At 40.5% G+C, this 20955-nt stretch overlaps 1 protein-coding gene and 1 pseudogene across 1 annotated transcript; one reads left to right on the top strand and one right to left on the bottom strand.

Annotated features, from left to right (window-relative positions):
- On the bottom strand, nt 6511-7944 carry LOC107627044. The gene has a single exon (XM_016329922.1). The coding sequence runs from the start codon at nt 7942-7944 to the stop codon at nt 6511-6513; it is 1434 nt and encodes a 477-aa protein (XP_016185408.1).
- Nucleotides 13136-20955, top strand: part of LOC107627043 — a 13654-nt pseudogene continuing 5834 nt past the window's right edge.

Genomic DNA, 20955 nt, shown 5'->3' with positions numbered 1-20955 from the left:
TAAGTTCATGTCAATACAAGTGAAGTGCAAGTATCATAAAAGATTGGCATTGGCAGATAATTAATATCATCCCATAGTGTAAAACAAGTCGCTTAGCACCAAAATAATACCAGAAAAGATACAACAGTTGAATATGAACAAGTAACACCAATGGAAAAATAATAAATTTAGAAAAGAAAATAAAAAGATGCACAAAATTAAAATGCAAGGGATGAAAGTATGTAAATAAATTAAATAAAATAGAAAGGAGGTGAAAAAGATGATAAATCAAAGAAAATAAGAAAGGAAGGAAAAAGAAATAAGAAAAGATAAGAAAAATAAGGATTTGGAGAAGAAAAGATAAGATATTTGGTGAATTAGGATAAGCTGTGCGGCGCAAGCGACGCGGTCGCGCGACTTGCGCTTAAACTGATTGACGCGGTCGCGTGACCCGTTTTATGCCACTGGCGTGAGGGCAGCCTCACACTCGCACAACTCTCTATTCAAAATCATTAATTGCCAAATATTGGGTGACGCAATCGCGTGGGGCATGCGATCGCGTGAGTGGCCTTATTTCCAATATGACGCGGACGCGTGGGGCACGCGTTCGCGTGGGAGGGCTTGGGCTTCCAGCACGAGTCCAGCCCAATTCCAGCTAAACTTTCGGCCATACACCCTTTTTACGTCGATTTACAGGGCCACGCGGTCGTGTGGGTGACGCGGACGCGTGGGAAAGCTATTTTTCAAATGACGCGGTCGCGTCGGCGACGCGGTCGCGTGGGTCAAATTATGCTAATGGCGTGCCTCCAGCCACGCTCTTGCATGACTCTCTGTTCAATTCTTTTCTTCCCAACGCACTAGTGATGCGGACGCGTCAGCGACGTTGCCGCGTTGCGTGCGTGCTTTTTTTTTGTGTAAAATGCATAATGCAATGCTAATATGAATGTTATGCATGATTCCAGGTTCAATGAAGTAAAATAAAATAAAACTCAAAAATAAACAAAACGGAATAAAATTAAAATTGAAAAAAGGAACGATCATACCATGGTGGGTTGTCTCCCACCTAGCACTTTTAGTTAAAGTCCTTAAGTTGGACATTTGGTGAGCTCCTTGTTATGGTGGCTTGTGCTTGAATTCATCCAGGAATCTCCACCAATGTTTGTGATTCCAGTAACCTCCGGGGTCCCAAACTAGGCATGTAAATCCCTTAAGAAGCTTCAAATAGATTCTTAGGCTCCCGGGGTGACAAATGTCAGAGCAGATTCCAGGATCCCAAACCTTGCTTTTACACCCATCTTCAAATTGATTATCATGATTCCATCCGGGTGGTTCAACTTTAGAATTCTCACTGAAGCGTCCAAACAACTTCCTAGACCCATTCAATTGAGCTCTACACCAACCTTTGCGTTTAAACTTAGAGCTTCCAACCATAATGAACCTTGCAGGACAATTCTTACCACTGACCATCTTTCTCTTACTCTTAATGCCACAAAGAGCTCTAAGTTGACCATCCGTCTCCAGTAGCCCATATTCAAGTGGAATTAGAAAGCTAAGGGATATGAATTTTACCCACTTGAATGTTGTGAAGGATGATGGCAACTTAGGGGGAGGGGTCTCCAATAACTTTGGCAAGGTGATTCCAAGCTCCACTCTCTTGTGCTCTTTGACAACTTCCACCTCTTTGCAAACTTCTTTAATTTCAACCTCTTCCTCTTGGTAGCTTTCTTCCAATTCAATCTCTTCTTCATTACTTACCAAGGGTATGGGAGGTTGTACTTTTTCTTCTTTAATTTCCATCTCTTGGTCAACCTCTTCCAAGTCTTCAACCATGATATGCCTTAGAGGTTGTACACCCTTTTCAACATCAATTTCAATTGCCTTGGAAGGAGGTTCCATAACCTGACTTTCCCATGGAGGGTCAACATCTCCTAAGTCTACAACCACTTCTTCCTCTTCAATAATTACAGCTTCCTCCACTTATTCTAGCACAAAGTCATGCTCCGTACTGTCCACTGGAGTTTCTAATATCTCCTTCATGCTACGTTCTTCATTAGATTATCCACATGAAGCCATGGGGGTTTCTTGAGTGTCCGAACGTCGGGAAGCTAATTGATTTATTGCTTGATTCAATTGATGAAGTGTGGCATTAAATTTTTCACATGTTTCCTTGAGTTGCTTCGTTGATGCTTGGGGTGATGGATATGGACATGATGCATATGGAGGTGGTGGTTCTTAGGAGTAATTGGGTTGGAATTGGGGTGGTTCTATATATGGTTCATATGGTTCATAAGGTGGTTGGTATGGTGGATGAGGGTTAGGATCATATGGAGGTGAATGGTGTAAAGGGGCTTGTGAGTTTGGTGGTTCAAAGTTGTGTTGAGGAAATGGTTCATAGGCATATGGTGGTGGTTGTTGATAGTCCATTGGAGGTGGTTGTCGCCAAGAGGGTTGATCAAATCCTTGTGGCTCCTCCCATCTTTGATTGTTCCAACCTTGATGCCTGTTCTCATTGTAACCAGACTCATAGCGAAGGGGGTGAGAGTTCATAGTAGCAAATAAAAATTAAAAACAAAAATAAAAACAAATTGAAATTAAAAGGTTATTTAAATTTTTGAATTTGAAAATTAAATTTTGAAAGTTGAAATTTGAAATTTTGAAATTTGAATTTTAAATTTTTGAAATTTGAATTTTGAAATTTGAAATTTGAAATTTGAAATTTGAAAATTTTTAAATTTGAATTTTGAAAATTGAAACTTGAAATTTGAAATTTGAGTTTTAAATTTTGAATTTTTTTTGAATTTAATGAGAAAAGAGAAAAACAATAAAATGACACCAAATTTAAAATTTTTAGATCAAAATGAAGAAAACAACTAAGAACAACTTGAAGGTCAAGATGAACACGAAGAACAACTTGAAGATCAAGATGAACACTAAGAAAAAATTTTTCGAAAACTTTTTTTAATAACTAAATAAAAACCAATAACCTCTTAATTTATGAAAAGGAAAAAAATAAAAACAAAAATAAAAACAAATAAACAAGCAAAAAGTAAATATTTACAATAACCAATAATAAGGCACACGTTTGCAATTCCCCGGCAACGGCGCCATTTTGACGTTAGGATTTTTGCCAGTAAAGAATTTTATAAAAATAGTCGCGTTGTAGATATAGTCTCTAAACCAACAGAAATCCCTTCGTACAAACGTTTTGGTTGTTACAAGTAACAAACCCCTAAATAAATTGATAACCGAAGTATTCAAACCTCGGATCATCTTCTCAAGGAATTGCAGGGATGTGTTCTTATTATTAGTTATGAGTCTTGTAAATTGGGGGTTTTGGAAAGAAGGAACAAGTAATGTAAGATAACAAGTCGTTAAAATAATAAATAACAAAGCTCTTGGCAAGGTATAAGAACTGGAAGTCTTATCCTGGTTATCCTTATCAATTGTGATGAGAATTGGATTTTTCTCCCACTTTGTTAACCTCTAACTATGAAGGTAAGTTAAGTGGATGAATTAATTTTTATTCCTCAGATCCTAGTCTTTCCTTGAGAAAAGTTAGAGTTATTGGAATTCGAATTAATTCTTGAAGAATTCCAATTTTCAATCAACAATGAGTTTGATAACTCAAGTGTCTCCAATGACTCAACCAATCCTAATCCTAAGAGAGAGGAGAGAACCTCTCTCTCTAAAAACTACATCTACTCCTAAAATTTTGAATATGAAAAGCTTTTTTATGAATGCATGTATTCTCCCACTTTATAGCCTCTAATCTGTATTTTTTGGGCCACAAACTGGGTCCGAAACAGCCCAGAATTCGCTGGTTGCGAATTCAAACACGCTGATTTTGTCACTGCGATGCGTCGCGTGGAGCACACGTTTGCGTCGCCTATCATCAGGGAAACTATGGCATATTATATATCAAATCGAAGCCCCGGACGTTAGCTTTCCAACACAACTGGAACCGCATCGTTTGGACCTCTGTAGCTCAAGTTATGACCGTTTGAGTGCAGAGAGGTCAGGCTGGACAGCTTTAGCAGTTCCTTCAGTTTCTTGTATTCCTTCCACTTTTGCATGCTTCCTTTCCATCCTCTAAGCAATTCCTGCCCTGTAATCTCTGAAAACACTTAACACACATATCAAGGCATCTAATGGTAATAAGAGAGGATTAATATTAGCAATATAAAGGCCAAAGAAGCATGTTTTCAATCATAGCACATAATTAGGAAGGTAAATGTGAAACCATGCAATTAGTATGAATAAGTGGGTAAAGAATTGATAAAAACCACTCAATTGAGCACCAGATAAACCATAAAATAGTGGTTTATTAGTACCCTTCCGACCAAGGAAGGGAAGCACAAGAAGGGGTATATGACTTTTAGAGCTCAGCCCCATCGCCGGGTCTTCGGTTTGTATGAAGATTCTTTTCATGGGTTTAAGAGTGGATATTTTAATGTCCGTCCTACGAGGGGGCATCATTCGTTCTGGTTGACATTGGAGGGTGAGCGGCGGTTCCCCATGTATTGGAATTTTGGGGCGGGGCCGTCCGTTCTCACTCGGGTGACGCAAGAGTTCTTAACTGCGGAGGATCGGGATGTCGCTCTTGTTCTATGGCAGTTGTTTGGGGAGTGTCCCCTTAATCCTCGGGACGTGATGGGTGACCCGGTCGCTTGTCGGACCTATGTTGGTGTGTGAGCCCTTTTTTTTTTGTTTCCGAGTTGGATACTTAGGCTTTTTCCTTCTTTTTGTCTTTTTCGCAGTTGAGATGGCTGGAGGTTTGATGACCCTTGCGTGGTTGAAGGCTCAGTTGTCTCAGGGGACTCCTTCCGGTGCTACTCCCTCTACTCCGATCTCGCGACCTAGTGATGAAACGAGAACTGTTTCTGAGGATCTCACGTTGACTGGAGGTGGGACTGAAGGGTCGGGTCGGGGTGTGGGGGTTGATGATGATGTGGTTGAGGTGTCGCTGGAGGGTGCTTCCCGTAAGCGAAAGCAGTTAGAGGATGATGATAGTGAGAATTTGGCAGAAGGGGATGGTGCGGTGCCATCGGTAATGGATCATCGTTTCGACGCTCCGGCTTTCATTGATGAGTATCTTATGCCCAGCACGGAGGATTTTTTCCGTGAGTGTGACGTGACCTTTCAGGCTAAGTCTCTCTATCGTTCCCTCCTTCGTTCTGCTGTGATTGTCTGGAAGGCCGAGCCTGTAATGGCTCAGGTGGGCCTTTTGGACAAAAAACTCCGTCAGTCTCAGGCCGAGATTGCGAGGTTGAAGGGGTTGCTCGCAGATGCCGAGTCGGCGAGGGAGCGGGCAGAGAAGTCATCCGAGGAGTCTGGTGCTGAGATCCTTCGTCTTTCCGAGGTTGAGACTTTTCTTTTGTCTCAACTTGGGGAGGAGCGAAGGAAAGCTTCGGATGCGGAGTCCCGGGCAGCCGTGCTTTTGGCTGACGTTGGTTCGCTGAAGGGTGAGGTGGCTGATTTGAAAGCGGAGGTCGTGGTTTTAAAAGAGGAAAAAGCTGTGTTGCTTGCCGATGTGAAGGAAGCTGTTGCTGCTACCGAGGAGACGATGAGAGCTCAAGCTTTGGTGTTGGCGCCTGATGCGGACGTGTTTGTGATGGGAGCTTTCAAGACTGTCCGTGATGGCGAGATTGTCGACCTCGAGTAGTTGTGATTATGACTATTTTGGATTTTTTGTTTTTATGGATTTTGGCCGTGTGGCCGTGTAATCGTGACTTGAAGTTTATTTTGTTTTTATGGATTTTGGCCGTGTGGCCGTGTAATCGTGACTTGAAGTTCATTTTACACTGGTTGGGCTGTTTTGTGCCTTTTTGTATATTCCGTTTTAAGCCGTTCTTTTTTAATTTACTCATTCCCTTTGTTTGGTTAGCGGACCATCGTGAGGTCAATTTTTTGTGGATATCCGTATCTAGGGCCCGGGGGGTGATCGGTCCCCCAATTTTGGCCGTGCTTTTATTCCGTGCTTAGGAAAATAGCTTAATGGAATTTTATTGATGGTTGGGCCTCATTAAAATCTTAAAGAGAAAATAGAAAAATTTGTTGTAAAGAAGACTAAGCGAAATAAAATAAAGGAGGAAACAAATAGGGAAAAAACAAAGTTAAGGGATGACCTAGGGGGTCAGTCTAAGTGTGGTATCGTCGCAAGTTGGCAGCGTTCCATGCCCTCGGGACTTCGTCGCCGTTTAGCCGTTCGAGCTTGTATGCTCCCTTTCCGATTACCGCCTTGATTCTGTATGGTCCTTCCCAGTTGGGGGTGAGTTTTCCTTCACCCGGGGTTGGGGCTCCGATTAAGTTTTGTCGTAGGATGAGGTCGTCGGGTACAAATTCTCTTTGGATGACGCCGTGATTGTACCTTAGACTGATTCTTTGTTTTAGGGCTAGCTCTCTGATGTGGACTATGCCTCTTACCTCGTCGGTGAGGTCTCGTTCTTCTTCTTCGTCATTGCCCCCGACCGTTCTCCTTGGGCTTGGGTCTCCTATCTCTACCGGGATGACGGCCTCCACGCCATATGTTAGTCAAAAAGGGGTTTCCCCGGTGGCCGTTTGGGGGGTTGTTCGATACGACCATAAGACTGATCTGAGTTCGTCGGCCCATAGTCCCTTGGCTTCGTCAAGTCGCTTCTTTAGTCCTTTGACGATTATTTTATTTGCGGATTCTACTTGCCCGTTTGTTTGGGGATGTTCTACCAAACTGAAACGGTGGGATACGTGCAACCCTTCTAGGAATTCTCTGAATTTCCTATCGGTGAATTGGGTTCCGTTGTCTGAAATGACGATCTCGGGGATCCCGAACCGGCTTACGATCTGTCGCCAAAGGAATTTTTGGCATTGGATTGCTGTGATGGAGGCCAGGGATTCGGCCTCGATCCATTTAGTGTAATAATCTATGGCGACGATGAGATACCGGAGTTGACCGGGTGCCGTAGGAAAGGGCCCGACGAGGTCGATTCCCCAGGTACCGAATGGCCGTTCTGCCGATATAATGCTGAGTTGGTGCGGGGTGGCCTGGTGGATATTGGCGTGCATTTGGCATTTATTACAGTTTTTTACCAGCTGCATGGAGTCTCGGATAATCGTGGGCCAGAAGTATCTGGCCCGGATGACTTTTTGGGCCAGGGTTTTACCCCCGATGTGGTTGCCGCAACAACCTTCATGGACTTCGCGGAGTATGTACTCTGTATCCCCAGATTCGACGCATTTGAGGAGAGGTTGCGAGAATCTGCATTTGTATAGTTGTCCCGCAATGAGTGTGTAATTGGCGGCTTCCCATTTTGTTCGTTTTTCCTCTTTGGGGTCTTCTGGTAGTGTTCCGTTGAGGAGGTATTGTAGGATAGGGTAGGTCCATGATCCTTGGCTAGAGAGTGTCAGATAGGCGTTAATCGTGGTCGATATGGATGGTGATCTGACGACTTCCTGAATTAGCGACTTGTTGCCGTGTCCTGGTTTGGTGCTGGCTAGTTTGGAAAGTAGGTCTGCCCTGGCATTTCGTTCCCTAGGAACGTGTTGTATGGTAACGTGATCGAATCCTCCTTTCATTTCGTGTACTCTAGCAAGGTATTGTTGGAGTAGGGGATCTCGCATCTGGTAGTCTCCGTTAATTTGGGAACTGACAACCTGTGAATCGGTATTCACTTCCAGGACCTTTGCTCCGACTTCCTTGGCTAGGGCTAGGCCTGCCAGGAGGGCCTCATATTCTGCTTGATTATTTGAAACTGGGAACTCGTATCGTATTGAGTGTTCGATCGTGATCCCGTTTTGACTCTCGAGTATGACTCCTGCGCCTCCATAGGTGACGTTTGATGAGCCGTCGACGTGTAGTTTCCATGATTCGGGGGTGGAGTTTCCCGGGGTCATCTCGGCGATAAAATCGGCCATAGCTTGTGCTTTGATTGCATTTCGGGGTTTGAACTTGATCTGGAATTGGGATAGCTCGATGGACCATGCTAGCATTCTTTCTACTAGGTTAGGTTTTTGTAGTACTTGTTTGACCGCTTGGTCGGTTCGGACCGTCACAGAATGAGCCTGGAAGTATTGTCGCAGGCGCCGGGAGGCCGTGAGGAGTGCGAAAGCTAACTTTTCTAGGCGTGAGTAGCGAGTTTCCGCGTCTTGCAGGACTTTGCTTATGAAGTATATGGGTTTTTGTTCTTTCTTCTCGTTTTCGCGGATGAGTGCTGATGAGCGGATAATTTATACGCTTTTTGGCATTGTTTTTAGTATGTTTTTAGTAGGAGCTAGTTACTTTTAGGGATGTTTTCATTAGTTTTTATGTTCAATTCACATTTCTGGACTTTACTATGAGTTTGTGTGTTTTTCTGTGATTTCAGGTATTTTCTGGCTGAAATTGAGGGACTTGAGCAAAAATCAGATTCAGAGGTTGAAGAAGGACTGCTGATGTTGTTGGATTCTGACCTCCCTGCACTCAAAATGGATTTTCTGGAGCTACAGAACTCGAAATGGTGCGCTTCCAATTGCGTTGGAAAGTAGACATCCAGGGCGTTCCAGCAATATATAATAGTCCATACTTTGGCCAAGAATAGACGACGCAAACTGGCGTTCAACGCCAGCTCTCTGCCCAATTCTGGCGTCCAGCGCCAGAAAAGGATCCAAAACCAGAGTTGAACGCCCAAACTGGCACCAAAACTGGCGTTCAACTCCAAGAAGGACCTCTACACGTGCAACACTCAAAGCTCAGCCCCAGCACACACCAAGTGGGCCCCAGAAGTGGATTTATGCATCAATTACTTACTTTTGTAAACCCTAGTAGCTAGTTTATTATAAATAGGACATTTCACTATTGTATTAGACATCCTGAGTTTTATCTTCGGATCAGAAGAGTCTTGGTTACTCCGGTTCCCCTCTGGGGCCGAGACCAATGAACTCCATTATCACTTATGTATTTTCAACGGTAGAGTTTCTACACTCCATAGATTAAGGTGTGGAGCTCTGCTGTTCCTCAAATATTAATGCAAAGTACTACTATTTTCTATTTAATTCATCTTATTTCGCTTCTAAATTCCGAGTAGGATTCAATGATTGAATGATTGTGACGAGCTTCAAACTCGCGATTGCTGGGCGTAGTGACAGACGCAAAAGGATAGTAAATCCTATTCCAGCAGGATCGAGAACCGACAGATGAATAGCCGTGCCGTGACAGGGTGTGTTGACCATTTTCACTGAGAGGATAAGATGAAACCATTGACAAGGGTGATGCCTCGAGACGATTAGCCGTGCCGTGACAGGGCATTTGGATCATTTTCCCGAGAGAAGACCGAAAGTAGCCATTGACAATGGTGATGTATCACATAAAGCCAGCCATGGAAAGGAGTAAGACTGATTGGATGAAGATAGTAGGAAAGCAGAGGTTCAGAGGAACGAAAGCATCTCTATTCGCTTATCTGAAATTCTCACCAGTGATTTACATAAGTATTTCTATCCCTATTTTATTAATTGTTTTCGAAAACCCCATTACTATTTTATATCCGCCTGACTGAGATTTACAAGGTGACCATAGCTTGCTTCATACCAACAATCTCCATGGGATTCGACCCTTACTCACGTAAGGTATTACTTGGACGACCCAGTGCACTTGCTGGTCAGTTGTGCGAAGTTGTGAACCATGGTATTGGCATCATGTTTTTGGCGCCATTACCAGGGAAAGAAAGAGCAATGAATTTTACATAATTAAAGTGTAATCACAATTTCTGCGCAAGTGCTGCTGCGAGTGCTTCTTCCGTTATGGAGAGGTATAAGTAGAGAGCCTCCCCTGTTTGGGGTTTGGCGAGGACTGGTGGTTCTGCTAGGACTTTCTTGAAATGTTGGAATGCTTCTTCACATTCTGCTTCCCATTTGAAGGGGGCTCCCTTCTTCATCAGTCTGAAGAAGGGGATTGCCTTTTGAGCCGATGCTCCGAGAAAGCGGGATAGCGCTGTCAGTCGGCCGGTGAGCTTTTAGATGTCGTTAAGGTTTTTTGGGCTTGTCATCTCGAAGACAGCACGACATTTCTCTGGGTTGGCTTCAACTCCGCGTTGTGTGATCATAAAGCCGAGGAACTTTCTTGCCTCCATTCCGAAGGCGCATTTTGTCGGGTTGAGTCGCATTTGGTGCTTTTGTAGGGTGTTCATTATGACCTTGAGGTCGCTGATGAGTTGTTCGCCGGATTCGGTCTTGGCGAGCATGTCGTCTATGTAGACTTCTAGTTTTGTTCCGGATAGGTTCTGGAATATTTTGTTGACGAGCCATTGGTAGGTGGCTCCGGCGTTCTTTAAGCCGAAGGGTATGACTATGTAGCAATACGTCCCGTCGGGGGTGATGAATGCCGTTTTTTCCTCGTCAGGTCGGTGCATAGGTATTTGATTGTAGCCAGAGTATGCGTCAATGAAGTTGAGGTACCGGTGTTCGGATGCGGCGTCTACCAATCCGTCGATGTTTGGCAGGGGGAAGGCATCTTTTGGATAGGCTTTATTGAGGTCCGTGTAGTCGACGCACATTCGCCATTTCCCGTTGGATTTCTTAACTAGCACGACATTCGCCAGCCACGTTGTGTAGTGTAGTTCCCTGATAAAGTTTGCTTCGAGCAGGGCTTTTACTTGCCTTTTGACCTCGGCTGCTCGGTCTGGGGACATTTTTCGTCTTCTTTGTGCCACGGGTTTGGCTTTGGGATCTACGATTAGTCGGTGGGACATTAGGTCGGGGTCTATTCCGGGCATGTCGGCTGGTGTGAACGTGAACAGGTCCCTGTTTTGTTTCAGGAATTGGGAAAGATCTTCTTTGAGGTCATATGGGAGATTCCTATTGATGAAAGTGTCTTCGTCTTTGGTTTGCCCTACTTGTAGTTTTTCTATGTCGCCTTCTGGTTCTGGCCGGGGTTGGCCGTCTTGCCGGGCGTCCAGGTCGGCTAGGAATATCCCAGTTGCGTTACGAGACTTCTTTCGTAAAGCTAAGCTGGTGTTGTCACATTCTGCTGCGACTTCCCAGTCTCCGTGGATGTTACCGATGGAGCCGTCTTCCGTTGTGAATTTCATAAGGAGGTATTTGGTAAAAATGACAGCGGAGAAGTCGTTGATTGTTTTTCTTCCGAGGATGACGTTGTAGGCGGTGGAGTCTTTTAGGACCACGAATTCGGATAAAATTGTCTTTCTTTGGTTGCCTGACCCTATGGTGAGTGGGAGGGTGATGGAACCGTCTAATTTGAGGAAGTTATCTCCGAGTCCCATGACGCTGTTGCGGTGTGTTTGGAGGTTGTCATTGCGGAGCCCGAGTTTGTCGAAGGCTCCTCGGAAGAGGATATTAGAGTCTGCACCAGTATCCACCAGTATTCTTCGTACTAGTTCTGTTCTGATTCTTGCCGAGATGACGAAAGGTGCGTCTTCGGCCGAGGTGCCGTGCTGGCAGTCCTCGGGTAGGAAAGTTACCGTGTTGTCAGTAACGATAATTGGGGTTTGGTCTCTAACGGCGAGGATTTTGAGGTCCTTTTTTAGTGAAGATTTTGACTTGCCTGATATGTCTTTGCCCATGATGATGTTTAATATTATGGTTGGGTCGTCGTCCATGCTTTCCCTAGGGGATTGTTTTTGTGTTCGCGGGTTGCGTCCTTCTCTTTCTGGCGACCTGTCCCTTTCTGCGCGTTTTGATTCTCTGATGAGTTTGGCAAACTCTGGTAGCTTGCCGTCTCTTATGGATTGTTCGAGGGCATCTTTAAGGTTAAAACAGTCTTGTGTCCTGTGCCCGTAACCTCGGTGGTAATCGCAATAAAAGGGTTTTATTGCCGCCTGTTCTTTCTTTAAGTTGTCGAGCTTTTGGGATGATACCTCGATCTGCTATCTAGTGGTATATTTCAGTAATTGAGGCTGTTAGGGGTGTATAATTAGAGAATTTCCCGATTCTGGGTGGTCGGTTTGTGCTTGTTGGTTTGGGGTGGTCTCTCTGATTTTCTCTGGTTGGTGGGTTATGCCGCGGTGCCGGGTTGCCGTGTTGGATGTTGTTATGTTGTCGTTTGTTGGCAGCGACGACCTGGCTGACCTCCTCGTCGTTGATGTAATCTCTGGCGATGTTATGGATCTCGTGCATGGTCCATATTGGTTTGGTGGTAAGGTGCTTGCAAAAATCTTCGTTCATGAGCCCGTTGGTTAAATAGAGGCTTGCGACGGAGTCCGTGAGTCCGTCAACCGTTAGGCATTCGTCGTTGAAGCGGCCGAGATATTTTCTTGTGGATTCGTCTTGTTTCTGTGTGACCCCTAGTAGGCTGATGGGGTGTTTAGCTTTAGTGATTCTGGTTGTAAATTAGGCCATGAACTTTCGCGAGATGTCGTGGAAACTAGTTATGGATCCGTTGCGGAGAGCGTTGAACCATTTGATTGCCGGCCCCGCTAGGGTTACCAGAAAGGCTCTGCATCGGACAGCGTCAGCCGCGCCTTCTAGGTTCATCCTGGCCTCAAAGGCCGTCAGGTGTTCCTGGGGGTCTTTGGTTACGTCATACTTCATGTCCGTGGGTTTATCGAAACCTTTGGGGAGTTTTGCTTTTAAGATTCTTTCCATGAAGGGGGTAGCTCCCATTATTGTGTGATCGTTTCTCGTGCACTTGGTTTCTCGGTGTCGTTGGTCGTCGTCCGTGTGAACGGGGTCGCGGGAGGTACTGCGGCCGTATCTTTTGCTGTGTCGCCGCTCTAATGATCTGTCGTGTCCTTGGTTACGTGAGGTGCTTCTGTCGTGCCTCTTGGCGTGTCGCCTTTCTGGCGATCTGCCGTGGCGAGACCTGGATCTGGAGGTCGCGTGACTTCCGTATTCGGCATTGTGCTTTTCCTTGGTGACAATTCGATCTTCGAGTTCTTGTACTCGGTGGCAGAGTTCTTGGATTATTTGGGCTGACCTGTCTTCTGGTTTCTCGGGATGTTGAGTTTTGGTGAAGATGGGACCGTCTTCCTTGTTATGGACGGCACTTGCTATCCTTCCGTGGAGTATGGCTTCTTGGTGTTCGGGAGTAGGGTTTCGTGTTCTGGAGTCGTCATGGTGGCTGATGGAATGCTCTTCAAATCCGTCCGCCATTCCGACTCAACCGGTGGTGGTTCCCCACAGACGGCGCCAATGTACAAGATGTCTCTGGTATGGGTTGAGAGATGGATCGGAAACCTGCGGGTCGAGGCAGATGCCGGACCACTTGACTGGAGCAAAGGGGGGAGGTACCTGCAAAGACACTCCGATGCTCAAGTCAGAATGGATCTGAGAGGTATAAGGTGTGAGGAATGAATGAATACCTGGAGGGACCTGGGTCCTCTTATTTATAGGTGATGATAGCTTTCTTATCTTTATCTTATTTGACTAAGATAAGGGAGACGTTTGAATTCGAAAGTTGGTTAGAAATTCTAGTGGGCCGGTTTTCGGCCTTCTAGAAGGTTTCGGAGGGTCGGATCCGGGTAGCCGGGTTTGGGGACTATCCTGGGTCGTGGGATTCGTGGGCCGGATCCGTAACAGTTATCAATACCAAATTCATCTCAATGATTTTTCACCAACAAAAAAAACTTGCTCAGTGAATTTTCATCAACAAATTATTTAACAAATTCAACTCAGTAAATTAACAAATTCAACTCAGTGATTATTTTTAGTGACGAAAAGATGTAGCTAAGTAATTATTTGAGTAGAACAGCAACAAATTCAAAATTCAGATCAATAACAAATTTATCTCAATGATTTTTCATCAACAAAAAAACTAGCTCAGTGAATTTTCATCAACAAATTATTCAAGGTTCATAATCAATATGATTTTTTTCAATAACAAAGAGACTAATTCATTGATATTGTCAGCAAAAAAATCAAAGACAGCAACAAAACAGAAAAGGAAAGAACAGGAAAATTTGTTGGAACTCCCCAAATTGGGACTAGGTTGTGTGAAGGAAGCCGACGGCGGGGAGGAAGCTAACGGCGAAAGTTGCTGAAGATGAGGAGGAAGTCCCGTAACCTGCTGCTTCTGTCTCTGGCGACGATAGGCGCAACGACGGCGCGACATTGACTGCGAGGCAGTGACAAGACAGGGAAGGAGCGCGAGACCGGAGACCGTAGGAGAGCGACGACGAGCTTATCGGAGGCAGTGAGAGAGACCGATGCCGAGAGAGGGAGAGAACTTGGGTTCGAGAGCAATGCGGCACAGACGCACGGTGAGAGATGAGGGAGCTGCTGTGACAGTGATGTTGAGGGAGGAGAAGAGGACCGTGAAATGACGTAGTTTCATAGATTTAATGGGAAAAAATTACTCGGACTTATTTATTTAAATCGGACGGGTCGAACCGGGGGTTAAAGCACCTGGTTTAGACATAGATTTTATTAACCGGTTCTTAATAAACAACCAATCATAAAATGACACCTCAACAACTTAAAAAAAAAGTTATTTTGGGCATCTTTATGTGAGTCTTCCCCAATTTTTTATGTGCTTATAATATTTTTGTTTAACTAATACATTATGAGTATTTGGTAAATTTAAAAAACTAACCCAAAGTGTTCTGTTTAGGATTTCGATTTGTAGATAATGAAGTATGTATAGTAACTACTAGGTTTTGTGTTGAATTTACTACCATCAAAATGTGAATTTCAACTAAGCTAGAAATTAGTTCTTGGTTTTCAACGCAGGAATAGTTGAGAATTTTACTTCCAACAAAAAAAAAATTAATCAAATTTAAAAATATTAATTTTCATGTTTAAGTTATCAATATTGAGTTTAAGACTAATTTAAAGAATAAATTTATTTATTTCTTAATCCTATTTAATTAGAAACAAATTTAAAAAATTATATCTAAAACATTCTTTATCTTCATCCATAATTCTAATAGATAAAAAAATATATTTCTTCAATCTTATCTTAAACATCTTTAATTATCTTTAATTTTATTATTTTTTAAGATTATTAATTTTTATTTTGATTATATTATCTCATCATATTATACACTATTAGTGTCTCATAAGTTGTCTCCGCATATTAGTTATTATAAAAGAGTAAAAAATCTAACTATTAGTGTATAATATTTATTTCTTCACTAATTTAGTAAAAATATAATCATAATTTTTTTTTTGAAACTATAATTCACTAATTGTTGTTAGCTAATCTGTGAACTATGATTTTTCATTATTGTGATTTAGGATTGTGGATAATTTTAAATAATTGTTGTTAGTCAATCTGTGAACCTTGGTGTTGTTACTTGCTACTGGGTTGAATATAGGGATGTTCAAAATCGATTCAAACCAAACAAAATCGACTAACCGAACTAAAAAATCGAAAACTGAAAATTGAAAAAATCGAACCGAACCGAGTCACTAAATAACCCTAAATGAACCAACTCCCAACGCCAAGTAGACGACCTAGCCAGCCGCACTCGAAACCAAGGTTCTGAAAATCGGACCGGACCGGCCAGTTCGACCGGGTTAACCAAAAACCGATCATCTGATCGGTCTGGTTGACCTCCAAAACCTCTCTGCAAAAAATCGAACCAAATCGAACTGCAGTTTTAATAAACGATCGGATCGGATGACTTTTTCCTAAATAACTGAAGCAAACAGCACCGCAAACACCCCTAAAGTCTTGAATAATTGTTGAACAATTTTGAATATTTTTTACTATTGAGATTACTGGTTGGAGTGAGTTGCTATGGATTGTTGTTTTATTATAATTGAATTGTATTGTTTGCTCAACTGCTTAGAACGAAGGCAATGGCCTTCATTGATTTTAATTTTCGTTTTCTATTCTTTTTCATTCTTTGCCCAAAACATTGATTTTTGTTTGGGATTCTGCTAGTAGTACTCAGATTGAAATTTGAATCATTGAATGGTTAGCTCCGCTCTGATGCTGTATTGTACATTTGCTACTTTGTTTTCTTAGTTTGGATTGAATCATTGAAGGATTAGTTAATTTAGTTCACTGGTTAACCTTGTTAGTCTTTATTAAAATTGTACTGCTGTTTTATTTTTTTTATATATAGTGATGTACTGTTGTGTTTTGTGACTCAATTGTACTTTGATTGTGATTGACTTGATGACTTAATTGTGTTTGAAATTGAAATTATTGAATGATTAATTGATTATTGATTAACTATGGCTGCTCTATTGTGATGATGTTGTGTTTTGTGATTTTTATACAGTAATGTGTTGTATTGTAACTATCTTGATGACTTAGTTGTGTTTAGATTATATGATTATTGATTAATTGTGCTGTTGTGTTTTGTGATTTTTATAGTGATGTGATGTTGTTTTATGTTTTGTGATTCAATTGTATTTGCTGTAATTATGATGTAAGGTATTTATTTATAATTTATTTTTGTTATAAAACAGTTTTTCGGTTGAATCACGGTTGAACCGATTGGACCAATAAACTATTGAACTAGTAGCTAGAGCGGTTTGATGACCAATCCAGTTTTTAGAAACTTGGTCCTTATACATATTTTATTTGTTAGAATTAATTGTTAATTTCTAATAGAGTCTTGTTAGAATTGATTGTTAATTGTTAATAGTCTTCGTTGCTGTAATGTGATTGTTAATCGTTCTAATAGATTGTCAATGTGATAGTGTGATTAGAATTAGATAATAGGCTGTGTTAAAATTGATTGTTAATTGCTAATAGATTCTGTTAGAATTGATTAATTGCCTATTTGATTGTTGATTGTTAATAAGCTCCGTTCCTGTAGTGTAATTGTTAATTGCTTAATTAGAATTGATTGCTAATTGCCTAATTGATTGTCACTGTTATTGTGTTAAATTAAAATAGTATTGTAGTATTGACTAATTTTATGTCTATTTTCGTATTAGTTATTTTTAGAAAGTGAGACTTGATTATTGTTAAATTGTTGGTGAAGATATGTATTTCAAACCCAGTAGTCTGACCGGTTTGATCACCGATTCAGTTTTGACAACTATGTATAATATCATATTTCTAAAAATCTGTACATATATGTACGTATATTTATATTTATATGTGTATGCTATGTAAATTACATTATACTGATAATATAATAGTTATATTTACCAAAATATCAATCATCTTATGCAATTTTCCGGCATTGCTGCCTTGACTGAAGTGCTTTTTCCATGTTAACTTAATATTTAAGAGAGAGTATGATTCACGACTTATAGTAAGATTTTTGTTATGGAAGATAATTTTTTGAGACCTAACTAAAGATTTGTTGTAATTGTTTCATAGTTGGATAGCAGAATATATCAGATAGGCCCTAACTCGGTATCCTCTTTGCTGTTCTTTTGCAGCAAGTTTTTAAAATCTCAGTGGTAGCCACTTTCACATCTCCAAATTAACAGTTTTGGATTTTTTTGAAATGCCTTCCATGGCTAAGAGAAACCATAACCCTTGTTCTACCGGAAAATTTTCTAATGAAAAACAGAATCGTCAAACTGAATTCTCTGCATGGTATGGATTTCTGCAATACATGTCAAAATTCATTATTTCCTCCAAACCCACGAATGAAAGAATCACGTTTGTAATCACTTTGGAAAAAGAGAAAGGAGGGAGGGGTGGGGAGGAGGAGGGGAGGATAAACTTGACTGTAATTTTAGTGTTGTTGTTTTGTAACATTTATAGTTTCCTTTTTTAGAAGGCAAAAGATAGCACAGCAGAGAAAGTCTATCCCGAAAGCTTCTGGTATTGGCTGAGCTTGATTTTATATTTTCTTCCTTGTTATGTTTTTCCTAGTTATTTTCGTCTTGTGTTGTGATAATCCGAAGTATGCTTGTTGTCGTCATTGTGTACTCTTGTAGTTGAGAAAAGACTCATTGAAAAGGTCCAAAAGAATGATATTTCGATTATCGTTGGAGAAACAGGAAGTGGAAAAACCACACGTAGGTCACATCTTATTTTTTATATAATTCATTATTTAGTTTTTCTATAAAAGCAAAGGAAAAAAGGCTTTTAAGCATAGAAAATTTTCACCATGTTCTATTTATTCCATTTAACTGTGTAGAGATTCCACAGTTCCTGTTTGGTGCTGGATTTTGCCATGATGGAAAAGTGATTGGGATAACTCATCCGAGATGTGTAGCTGCCATTACAGTTGTAAAACGGGTTGCTGAAGAATGTGGTGTTGAGTTGGGCCAGAAAGTTGGGTACTATGTTAGATTTGATGATACTACTTCCAGCTCAACAAGAATTAAATATATGACAGATGGATTGCTTCTAAGGTATACGTGTAACATGGATGTTTGGATATCTTTTTCCGTTTTCCAGTAAGATTCATTTTGTGAGACTTTTACTGGGAACTTGGCCAATCAGAATTCGCTGCTCTTCTCAATACTGAAATACGGAAGAAATTATGATTTGCTTTGGTGGTGTCTCTCTGCCATTTGTTTTAAGTTATTTTTTTAAGAATGAGTTAACCAAACCACGTTCTTCACAAATTGTCCTCTTTGACATGGATTTTAGTTGTATATGATTTGAAGCAGCTAAGGAGATTTCAATTTGAAATATCTGTTTTCTGTAGATTGTAAGTGCAGCTTTTTGTATAGGATAGCTAATGTGTTTCTTTATGCTTATAGGGAAGCATTGTTGGATCCATATCTTTCCAAGTATTCTGTTATAATTGTTGATGAAGCACATGAGAGAACTGTCCACACTGATGTCTTGCTGTCCCTACTAAAAAATGTACAATCTACTCGGTCAAGATCTGTTGCTGATGATTAGGGCATTAACTTTAGAAAAAAGAATGTGAATGCTGGTATGTCACTGGAGAAAGAATACAATGGTCAGAGCAGAAGTTTTCTTAAAAAGGATAACCACGAAAAGTATGCTCCATTGAAGCTAATAATTATGTCTGCTAGTCTTGATGTTCGCACTTTCTCCGAGTATTTTGGCAATGCCAAATTTGTTCACATCCAAGGGAGACAATTTCCTGTGGATATATTTTACACATGCCATCCAGAAGAAGACTATTTAGATGCTTCCTTGATAACAATATTCCAGGTGATATGTTTAATTAATAACCATTTCATTTAATCTAATATAATGTAATCGATATTTTATTTGATTGTAATGAGAAATCTTTAGATATTTTACAGTGCATCACTCTTGGTTTCTACATATGCATTTATGGTATTTACAGCTTCATAACTCATGCGATGGTTCACTCCATTCATTCTCATTAGCGCATTGAATCATCCAACGATATTGTCGCGTATATATTATAAATTAAATCATATGGTATACGGTTATAACAATGTAGTGAGTGATGGATGACTGAGAAACAAAGTTCATAGCTTTGTTGCTTAAACTCATGTCATTGATCTATAGATTCATTCAAAGGAGGACCCTGGTGATATACTAGTATTTTTGACTGGTCAAGAAGAGATTGAATCAGTTGAAAAGCTTATCAATGACAGACTCACTCAGTTTCCTGAAGGGAGTGAGAAGCTTCAAGTTGTGCCTATATTTGTAGCTCTTCCATCTGAGCAGCAATTGCGGGTCTTTGCACCAGCTCCGTTTGGATTTTGCAAAGTATCTCATTTTTGCATTCATTTTTCATTTGCTCTATCTCTCAACTGATTCAGTAAAACTAAAGGGAAAATATATTTAAGTTAGGCGTTTGTAAAATTGGATTCAAATATTTAAAATGATTGATATATTTGGTCTAGGTTTCTATTAAATATCGTGAGGCATTCTGTTTTATTTGACTATATCTACAATTTAAAGTAAAATGCTGGTGGCCTCATTTTAGAGTTGAATATGCATATGCACATGCTTTTAAATTCATATATAATCTATTTTCAAGTGAAACAAATTCATATATAATCTATTTTCAAGTAAGGTTCACTGTAAGTGCTACCAGCTTTTCCATAACAACTACCTCCTATGATTTGGTAAATTTCAGCTCAGCTAGACATAATCCCTATGAACACTATAATTTTTTTTATTTTGTAAAAAATAATTGGGCATCCACCTGTTTTTATGAGATTTGATGCAAATTTTAAATAATAATCGAATGGGTACTCACTTGCTTTTAGTTGGATTCAAGTTATCTTTCTATTTCTTTCTTAGGTAATATTGGCAACTAATATTGTTGAGACATCAGTAACAATTCCTGGAGTAAAGTATGTAATAAATCCTGGCTTTGTCAAAGCATGTTCTTATGATTCTGAAAAAGACATGGAATCTTTGATTATAGTACCTACATCGAAATCCCAGGCACTGCAAAGAAGGTATGGTGCAAGATTCTGTTTTAGTGTGCTTAATGTTGATTGTTGCTTTAATTTAGTCAACAAAAACCTGAAAAGCTTTTCTCTGTTTAATCGAGGATGACAGTTTTTCCAGTGTTAATGTAGTTTAGTGTAGAAAACCTTTTTCTCACATCACACGGCATTGCTGAACAAATACTTTTTAGATACAAATCTGGCATATTGTTTTTGGTATATTTTTCAATTTGTTTTTGTCACGTGTTTTTTTTTGCTATGCATGTCCATTGGGAATCTCTTTATTATAAAGCTTGTTATATATTTTATCAGAAAATGAAATTAAACTGAGTGATGTAACCTTTTATTTCTTTTATCTTTATGATGCCTTTTCAAGTCTTAAACTTTCTTTTCTGTATCATAGCTCATTCTTTAATTGTGATTTTATGTGTAGTTGTTCTTACATATCATATGTTGGTTATAATGAGTGATGTCATTTGCATAATTATTATTGCTAAACAATCTTTCTGAAATTAACATATACATGGAATTCTTTATTAAGTACGAACAAACTGATTGTTAGCTTTGTTGTTCAGTGGCCGTGCAGGGCGTGAAGGACCTGGAAAATGCTTTTGTCTATATCTAGAAAGTGAATTCGAGAAGCTTGAGGATTCGACAAAGCCAGAGATTAACCGGTGCAACCTATCTAATGTGATTTTGCAGCTTAAGGCCTTGGGTGTTGATGACATAGTAGGATTTGATTTTATTGAGAAACCCTCACGGTGAGAAACTTGTCAGCATTTTGGTTTTATTGTTTCC

The sequence above is a fragment of the Arachis ipaensis genome, chromosome B02 (genome assembly GCF_000816755.2).
Source record: "Arachis ipaensis cultivar K30076 chromosome B02, Araip1.1, whole genome shotgun sequence".
Classification (NCBI taxonomy): domain Eukaryota; kingdom Viridiplantae; phylum Streptophyta; class Magnoliopsida; order Fabales; family Fabaceae; genus Arachis; species Arachis ipaensis.
The sequence above is the reverse complement of the archived record's forward strand: the minus strand, read 5'-3'. Positions and strand labels throughout refer to the sequence as shown.